Source organism: Phoca vitulina, unplaced genomic scaffold (genome assembly GCF_004348235.1).
Source record: "Phoca vitulina isolate PV1807 unplaced genomic scaffold, GSC_HSeal_1.0 scaffold52, whole genome shotgun sequence".
NCBI lineage: Eukaryota > Metazoa > Chordata > Mammalia > Carnivora > Phocidae > Phoca > Phoca vitulina.
The window spans coordinates 8,548,355-8,557,820 of NW_022589755.1; the positions used below are offsets into that span (position 1 = coordinate 8,548,355).

Consider the following 9,466-nt stretch of genomic DNA (forward strand, 5'->3'; position numbering starts at 1 on the left):
TAGTCGATAATAAAGATACTGAATACACAAAGCTGTCAAGCAGTTTTATAAAGGCTGCAAAAGTTTTTAGTGTAATTGTTATTAGTTCAGGAACAATGAAGAGAGGAGAAAACACCAAAGCCCTATGGATGGTGCTAAGAGAAATTCTTAGGGTCTGTTGAGACCCCAAGTCACCTAATGGCATTCAGTTTAATGGGAAGTTGCCAGAAGCACTTGATGTGGTTTTCTTATCAAATCACAGCTAAGCCAGGGTTATTTTATATATATTTAATATAATAAATAATTAAATAAATGAATATATATGTGTATATATATATTTAGCATATCAATCAAGAAATCGCACCAACAATTTCTAAGTAAGTTTCTAAATAAAACAAAATCATTGCATGATTTAAGAATGATTTGAGCTTCAGCTTATGTTCTTGGCAAACAATTTAAAGAAATATGTATATATAGAGAGATCGTTCCCATTCTTCAGAGAAGAAAAAAGAAATATTTAAACATTTTGATGCATATATTGACGTATATATTAATTTATATCACCGTACCAGTTGCAAACGATTTTGAACATCACACTTCCTTCATGAATGTCCAACGGGACATTTCAAAACCGTATGTGACAAGGGCCAATGCTTTATTATGTGAAGATGCCCTGCATATTATGACATCTCCATCCCTGGGCTATGCCTCCCAAGAGCCAAAAGCACCACCCGATCACAGTGATAACCCAAATCATCCCCATATGTTTCCAGAATGCTCCATGGAAACCCAACAGTCTCTGGGAGCCATTTGCGGGTTCATTGGCTAAAAACAGAGGCTGTGTTCTAAGAAGTCGGACTTTGGATGTGGGAGCCACGTTTGAGAGTGGGCCAGATTTGCATTTATCTTCTCTTGCTGGTCTGTGACGCCTCCTCCTCCAAGGGCTTCCCGCTTCTGCAGTATCACCCCTCCCCCACACCCAACCTGTAGGTTTGGGGAGGCAGTGACTTGCCTAAGATCACAAAGAAAATAAGTGGCCGCGCCAGGAGCCAAACCCAGCCTTGATTCCTGAGCCCTTTCCACTCAAGTGGCTCACAGCACCCCTGGGGGGTGAGCGTTCATGACCCGCATTTCCCAGGTGCAAAGCAGAGGTTCAGAGAGGGAGAGTCACCACGGCCCAAGTTCCCAATGGGAGAAAGTGGCAACACTGGGTTTTGACCCCAGGCCTCTCCCGCCTCAGAACCCATGGTCCCAAAAGCTGGGTGCACACACCCAGGGGGTGTGCGGGACAAGTCACTGAGATGAGCCAGGTAGACAAAAACCTCTAAGTTTATTTTAAATTTTAAAATGGGATAATTTAAGCCTCATTACTAATATACAGAACGATAGTAGTACCTGTATATAATTTATAAATAAATACACATATTCGGGATACTTGCCCAAACAGCACTTACTCTTGGGTGCATGATCACAAAAGGAAGGCCGCCATGGCTTCACCTGCTAAGTGGTGCGGCCTCCAGGCACCCCCCGTCTCATGTAGAGTTACTAGAGAGGGGCAGAATATCCAACTTCAGTGTGGGCTCCAGCCTGACTGGGTTCGAGCCCCTGCTCTGTCACTTCCTAAGCTGTCTGACCTTGGGCAAGTGACTTTACCATTCTGGCCTCAGTGTGCTCACCTGTAAAACGGAAATAATAGCAGCTCCCTCCCGCCTCAGAGGGTTGAGGTGAGAGATTGATCAGTTAATCCGTGTCCAACACCGAAAAGGATGCCTGGCACACCACACGTGCTGAGTAATGTGAGCTAGGATTGCTGTTTATCCCGCCTTGCAAGTGGGCTAACAGGTGCGGAGCGCTACAATGAGGTAACGCAGTTAATATGGAGTGGGTCTGGCATCCAGAACTCGGTTCTTAACCACAGCTGCAGCTCAGGGCTGAGCCTGTTTCCTCCTCTGTAAGATGGGGTTAAGAGCAGCATGCATCTCACAGGGCTCTCCCAGGAGGCAAGGAGGTCGCATTCTGGAAGAAGGGAGATAGTCATCCTGTCCCTCTAGGTACGGGGGATTAGAGAGACCAAAGGCTCAAGAGTTAGGAAAGCTACAGGAACGGGGAGGTCCTGGGCTTGCTCAGGCCTTGGCCCCAGAGCAGGACAAAGGCGCCCTCTAGTGGCGGAAGCAACCCCAGCAACCAAGAGTCCTGCGGGCTTTTCGCGAGCGAGACGCTGCGAGGGCACCCACTGAATCCTGGAGGAAAGTGATGCGCACCCAGAAACTGGGACACTCGCCCAGGCCCGCCCAACTAGTAAGTGGTAGAGCTGGGGTTTTAATCGCGGCAGTCCAGCCGCAGAACGTACACTTTTTCCTCTTTATAAGACTGTCCGTGCTCTAAATAAAACCCAAGCTCTTGGAAATCTTGGGCAGGGCAGGTCTTCGAGGTCCAGGCCCGTCCCCGGCCCGCCCCCCAAATGCCAACGGCGCCAAAGCAAAGGGCAGCTCCCCGCGCGTGAGTGTTCTTCAGACCCCAGGAGCGGGCGCTGGAGCTTCAGCCGCTTCCCGCCAAACTCAGGAGTGCCGGGTTGGGGTACTCGGGGTTCTCGATGACCCCGGGGCCGAACTTGAGCTCCAGGAAGCGACGGTAGTTGTTAGGCGCCTGCGCCACGAAGCCAGCGAAGGACAGGGGCACGAGAGGCTGCAGGAAGTGTTCGGGGAATTCGACATCCTGCCGGTGGTCCAGCCACGTGTCCTTGGTCATGACTCCGTTGCGGGGGTAGAAAGGCCACAGGTCCACGTGCAGGTGGTTGCTCTCGCTGTACTGCACGCGGAAGAAGTCGCCCTCTACGGCCTTCTCCCACACGAAGCCGCGCTCGTCCACCACCGAGCCCGCCTCGGCCCCCCGCAGCTGCTCGCAGTTGCCCACGTCCTCCAGGTAGATGCCCAGGTCCACGTCGTAGTCCCACGGGATGATGTCCCCGTGGCGGGCGGCCCCGAGCAGCGAGCCGCCCTCCAGCCAGTAGCGCACGCCCGCCGCCTCCAGCACGCCCACCACGTAGCGGGCGGTCTCGCGCAGCGCGCGCAGGCAGCACGGGGGCGTCCAGCGCTCCTCGTAGAGGTAGGCCGGCGTGTCGCCCACCACCGTCCCGAAGCAGCGCGGGCTCTCCTTGCTGCAACCGAACCACTCGAGGCGCCCGCCGTCCCCGCTCACCAGGCGGATGCCCAGCGAGCGCAGCAGCGCCGCCCGCCGCGCGCGCCCCTCGCGCTCCGCCTTCCAGCGCGCGTGGGCCGTGGCCAGGGGGGGCTGGCGCGCCGCGCCGAACGGCAGCTCCAGCAGCTGCACCGCCCAGCCGCGCAGGGCCGTCTGCAGGAAGAGGCCGGTGCCCACCGGCCGGGCCAGCGGCGCCGACAGGTTGAAGAGGTCGCGGGCGCGCAGGAGCACCACGGCGTCGCCGTCCAGGGCGTCGCAGCGGGGCGCGGAGGGCGCGGGGCCGTAGCGGGCCGTCCACTCCCGCAGGCTGACGTTCAGGGCCAGGCACCGGGCGGGGTTGGCCGAGGCGACGGGGGCGGCCACCAGGCGTGCCCCGCCCGCCCGGAGCACCTCCACCATGCGCTCCAGCTGGCCCGGGGCCTCGGCCCTCGCCCCGTCGGGCACCAGGGCCACGAACTCGGTGGCCACATAGGTCTCGGGGCGCGAGGCCGCGGCGGGCCGGTCCAGGGCGGGCTGGAGCAGCGCCAGGCGAACGTTGGGAACGCGGGGCAGGGCCAGGGGCGGGTAGGGGAGCGTGTCGGCGGCCACCACCACGGGCTGGGCTGCGTCCTGTTGCAAGAAGGAGTCCACCAGCTCAGGCACCGCGTTGTCAAAGGCCTCGAACTCCCGCACCAGGACGGTGACGCGGGGGCCGGCAGCAGCTCCACGGCGGGGACCCCGGGCCCGGGAGTTCCTGGGCTGGTGCTGCAGCCATGAGACATAGAAGAGGACCAGGAGGTTGAGCGTGATGGCAGCTGCCAGGGCAGCCTGGCAACGGGTGAGACGCATGGGGCCAAAGTCGGGCCCTAGCTGGGCTTCCAGGGCATCCTGGGGAGGGGAGAACGAAAGGCGAGGCTGGAGCTGGTTGTCAGAAGCCTCCTACCCCCCACCCCCCTTCCATCCTCAGCACTGCCCTCCTCTCCCAGCCCTTTCTCTATTTGGTTTCAGCTCTCCCACCCTAGCCCACCACTCTACGGCATTTCTGCGTGGGGACAGGTCTGTATCCTCCCACTGGGCAGGTTCTGAGCTTGTTTCAATCACTGCTGGGTCCCTAGTTCCACCCAGCACAGAGCCTGGTGCTTAGCAAGGTTTTATCAAACGATTCACCTTCCCTTCTTCCTTGTTCAGTCGCAATTAATCTTTATCCTTTTCTTGGGCAACTTCTCATTCAGGTTTGGGTTCAGTTATAAATGTCCCACTCCATTCCCAGGCCCAGCTTGCACGTTCTGCTCCACCATTCCCTCCTCCAGGAAGCTCCTGCCCCAGATCTGTCTGTCCTGTCCCTCTCACGCTCTGGCTCTGGCTCCCGGGTGAGGCTGCTGCCTCAGCATTGGCCCGCCAAGCCCCTCCCCCACTGTCCCCTTCTCACTTCCTCAAATCCTGTGCCATCTGGCCATCTCTTTCCCGATGGTCTGCCAGATCGCTTTGGTTTTGCAAGAGAAGCTAGAAGTGTTTTCTTAAATCACAACTATCCCAATTTTTAATACTGACCACTACTTAAAAAACAAAAAACAAAGCAATTTTACCATATGTATTAACTAACTAGAATTTAAATAAAAGCGTGAAATTAAAAAATAAAAATAAAAATACTTTGAATGCTAAGTCCTATCAAATAATAAATAAAAGGACAAAAATAAAATCTTTTTTTTTTTTTAAGGGGAATGGAGGGGCACCTGGGTGGCTCAGTCGTTAAGCGTCTGCCTTCGGCTCAGGTCATGATCCCAGGATCCTGGGATCGAGCCCCATTTCTGGCTCCCTGCTCCTCTCTCCCACTCACCCTGCTTGTGTTCTCTCTTTTGCTGTGCCTCTCTCTGTCAAATAAATAAAATCTTAAAAATAAATAAATAAATAAAATAAAAGGGGAGTGGGTAGCCTCTTTGGATAAGCAGCTGTGGGTCATAGGACACACCCACCCTTCACTCATCCCCGCACTCCTAAGCAACCCCCAGATGGCGCTGTCTCACTGTCCCCATCACAACGGGAGGCTCGGCTGCTCTCCAGAACTCCTACAATTCGCTAACTCACTCTCTGGGCTCTGAGCAAATACTCAAAAAAAAGTTTAGCCAGGAAGGATTTCCATAGGTTTCTACTCCTCCCAGAAAGGGGGACATCAGAGACCCAGCTAATCTTCCTACCTCCTAAATACTTCTGACCACAGCTCCCGCTTCAATCCTGGTCCACCCAGATCCCCGCTCAGCCTCCCCTGGTCTCCTGAGCAAGTCTGCTCCTCATGGCAGCCAGAGGGGTCTTCATAAAGCACAAATCTGACCTCTCCCTCCCTGCTCAGAACCTGCCATGGCTACCCAGTACAGTGAGGAAAAAGTTTAAGTTTCTTACAACCTCCCACAAGACCTTGGGTGACCTTGGGTCTCTTGCTGGCCCACCAGTCCAGCTCCATCTCCTGCCATGTGTCAAACTCTGTCTAAGCCACCTTGGACTTTTCCTCCAACAGATGTTATTTCTAGGCCTTTGTACATTCTGTTCTTTCTGCTTAGAAGATTCTCTTCCCGAACACCCCTTCTCCCCGTGCCTCTTTTCTCCTCGAGAACTCCTACTTATGCTTTAGGCCTCAGCTCTGATGCCTCCTCCCCCAGGAAGCCCTCCCTGAACCCCAGGCTGGGTCAGAAGTCCTCTGTGGGCTCTTGAAGCCCCTGGGCTCCCCATCCCAGCCCTGCCCGTTCTAGTTGGGCATCATCCGGGGATGGGTCTGTCTCCCCTACGAGACTGTGAGACCCGGGAGGGTAAAGCCAGGGCTTCCTCAATCACCTCCGTGTCCCTGGCACACAGGTGGGTACTGAAAGTGCACTTGGTGGAAAACTGATGCCCAAGGCCAGGGTTCTCCGAATCTATAAGGCCTCAGGTTCCTGAAGTCAAACTCTGTACTGTGGCTCAGGGCCCTGGGTCCTGCCTCCTCGCTCTCTTTCTCTCTCCTACCAGGAATGCCCTCCTCCCCCTCTTCATCCATCCCAGGCCTGCTTACCCTTCTCTGACCCAGCTCGGTGGGCATTTAAGAATCTGAGTTGCACTTTAAGAGCAACTTCTTAATCTTTAAAACCTTGGAATCGCCTTCTGGACCTTAGATTGATTCTTCCTTCCTTCAGTTCTTCCCTCTCTGTGGAACTCCTACAATACGCCAGGCACTGTTCTAGGCACTGGGGACCCAACAGCGGACACACAGCACGCAGCGACAAACAACTCTGACCTCACATTACTGTGGGTGGGGGAGGAACCTTTGGAACCATAGAATCTTCGGGGTCTTAAAAATCTTAGACTCTCAGAGCTTCTGTACACAGAAGCACAGGAGAGACTACTGACGGTTCTAGAATCTTCTAAAGATTCTATAGAGACCATCTTCCTGCTCTGCCCTCATTCCCCACCCCCACCCCCCAGTCTGTTCCCCACTCGAAGCCCAGAGGGATCCTGTTAAAACTCAAATTAGATCCTGTCCTGCATCTGCTCAAGCCCTTCTGTGGCTTACAACTCAGTCAAAGGAAAAGCCAAAGTCTTCACTGGGGTCCGTAAGGCCCCATGTGATCCCCCAGCCTCTCCCACTGACTCTGTCAGCTCCAGCCACACTGGCCATCAAATACGCCCAGGGGACTTCAGCCAAAGTACTGGCTAGTCCCTCTGCATGGCTCCTCCCTCATGGCCCTTGGGTCTCTGCTCAGATGTCACCTGTCCAGCGAGCCCTTTCTTTGGCCACTCTTTTTTTAAAACGTATCTCCCTATGACCCACATATTTCCTGTGCCCCATCCCTGCGTTTTTCTCCCCTAGTCATGATCACGTAGATTTTACTTATTATTTTGTTCCTTGCTGTGTGCTCAGAACGCAGCTCAGTGCCTGGCACATGGCACATGCTCAATAAATGTGTGCGGCCCGAATGACTGACTCCAGCTGTTCAGACGGGGAAACTGTGGCTCAGAGACAGAAAGGACACAGGGAGAACCTCCCAGGCCCTGGCTCTCGGCATGCTCTGTCTGGCTGACTCTGGGCTACGAGGTGCCCAGCAGGAGAGAGGACAAAAATCGGGTCCTCAGAGACCAGTGGCTACGATAGCCAGACCAGCAGGTGAGGGGACCAGAGAAGAAAGAGAAAGGAATCATCCAGTACCCTGACACGGTTGGTCTTGACTTCCCCAACTATAAGGGCTCAAAACTCCTTTATCGAGGCAAAGGGTATGAAGCAATGATTCTGAAGGTCTGAATGTTCTGTTTCTCTGAATCCCAATACGATGATAGTACCAATAATTCTAGCTGCTCATGATATGCCAGACCCCTGCCTAAGCACTTTGCTTAAATTACCTTGTTTAATTTTCATGTTCTGATAACATTTAAAGATGAGGAAAAAGCAGTACAGAGAAGTGAAGTCACTCATTCAAGGCCACACAGCTGGGAAATGGTGGACCCAGGATTTGACCCACAACACTGGCTCTAGAGTCATGTTTTCAACCAAGAAGCTCTGCTGTCTCTCTTGGGTCCACTCAGACAGCCCAGCTCTCTGTCCACCTTCAGTGAGTGTTCTGCGGCCCTAATCTGACGGGTGCTTTTCAAAGCTGAATACGGCACATCACTTAATGAATTCAACCCATTAACTCAACAGACAGATGTTTACTGAGTATCCTCTGTGCCAGACCCTGTGTTCTAGGGACAGGGAAAGATCGAAGCGGTCACTGGGCAGGCCCTCCAGAGGTAGGAAGACAAAAACCACACACAGAACTTACAGATAGGTCAGGAAACCAGCAGGGGGTGTGATAGAGAAAAGGTGGTCAGGGGAGGAGAGGACACTTAGGCTGAGACTTTGTCTCTCCATTCCTCACAAAACAGTGTAAGTGGATCCAGATTCACGTTAGGCTTAGGTTCACCCAGTCTGAGCTCTGCTCTGGACTGGGCCTCAGCTGCTGCATCTGTGGAATGGGAACGTGACAGGCAAAGAAAATGAACAATATGGGGGAAGGGCAGTTTCCACAGGAGTGCTGGTGACACTGAGGAACTTCTTACCTCCTAGGTTGCTGCAGGACCTCCGGGTGGGCGGTTCCAGCCCAGCTCAGCTGCACTGCTGGGGGAACGAGAACCAGAAAACCCCAAATCAGCCAATTTTGCACAGTAGAGTATGATTTCACCTTACCTACAAAAGTGGCAATGAGAAGGTCAGAGAATCCTTTACTCTTTGAAGTTCCATAAGCTCAGGCACCACCTGGGGTATCTCAGGAATGGGTGGGAAGGATGTCAGTTATGATAGTAACCTATAACCATCCCTTTCTTATGAATGAATGTGTCCAGAAAGGTGGGGCTAGAAGTGACCAAAGCTATTACCATGACAACCTCTTCCCTAGACCTACTCCATCCCGAGACACAATCTTAAAACTGTCTCCTACCTTGGTGGGCCTGGTTCTTAGGGTCACGGGAAGGGGTACTGTCCTTGTTACCATAGTAACCAGGGGTTGGCCTTGCCTCTTTCCACCTCCTGGTCCAGGCCCTGTAACCATAGCAACGACTCCTCAGCAGAGCATCTTCTCTAAATAAACACACCTGGTTGGTTTGGCCCATGGACCTCCCACGATGAGAAAGGGGCGGGGGGGGGGGGGGGGGGGGGGGGGAACCGGTTACCATGGTAATGCCAACTGGGTGGCTAGGGGGAGGGTTGGGAAAGAGGTGTTCTCTCAGCAATCAGTGTCCTTGGGGCTGGGGTTCTTTCTACCTGAGTGCTAGGTGAGGTTGCCATAGTAACCAAATGAAGGTAGGGGCAGAAGGACCACCAGGGACTTAGGTTACCTTAGCAACCTCCTCCTGGTGCAGGGACAGGAGAGGTTTGGGGGTCCATAACCACAAAGGGGGACGATTCCAGGCTGGGGAAGGGTTACCATGACTACCGACCTGGACCAGGAATCAGAGAGGATGGGGCCATTGCTGAAACCACCCCTGGTGGTCGCCCTTTCTCTCAGAGGGACAGTGTCAAGGAGAGTGACATTTGGGTCTGGAGGGGGTTAGAATTTTTCTTTGGGGCGAAGCAAGAGGAGAGGGGCAGAAAGCGGTTCCTCCCAAAGTCCAGCTCTTCCCAGGCGCGACCCTCGTGCTGGGCCTGGGTCTCAGCGCTCCTCGGGGCGCGCGCCTCCGCCCCGCCCCTTCCCCCCAACCGCACGCGCGCGCGCGCTTTCGGGGTCGACCCGGGTGGGCGAGGCGCGCGCCCGGCCTCGTTCCCATCACCGCCCCCCCCCCCGGCCCCCGCCGAGCGCGCGCGCGGGCGGGGTGG

The 9,466-nt window shown here is 54.4% G+C and overlaps 1 protein-coding gene across 3 annotated transcripts in view; it reads right to left on the bottom strand.

Annotated features, from left to right (window-relative positions):
- Positions 1-271: 271 nt before the first annotated feature.
- FKRP (fukutin related protein) overlaps positions 272-9,466 on the bottom strand; it is a 9,779-nt gene continuing 584 nt past the window's right edge. The window contains exons 2-4 of one of the 3 annotated variants that reach the window (XM_032388089.1): positions 8,215-8,272; positions 7,938-8,120; positions 273-4,044 (exon numbers count right to left, since the gene is read on the bottom strand). In XM_032388089.1, coding sequence (XP_032243980.1) covers positions 2,518-4,005 — 1,488 coding nt within the window. In that variant the 5' untranslated portion in view covers positions 4,006-4,044; positions 7,938-8,120; positions 8,215-8,272 and the 3' untranslated portion in view covers positions 273-2,517. Of the gene's footprint in view, positions 4,045-7,937; positions 8,121-8,214; positions 8,716-9,466 lie in introns of those variants that run through there. The other 2 variants (XM_032388092.1, XM_032388091.1) reach the window with 2 other exon arrangements.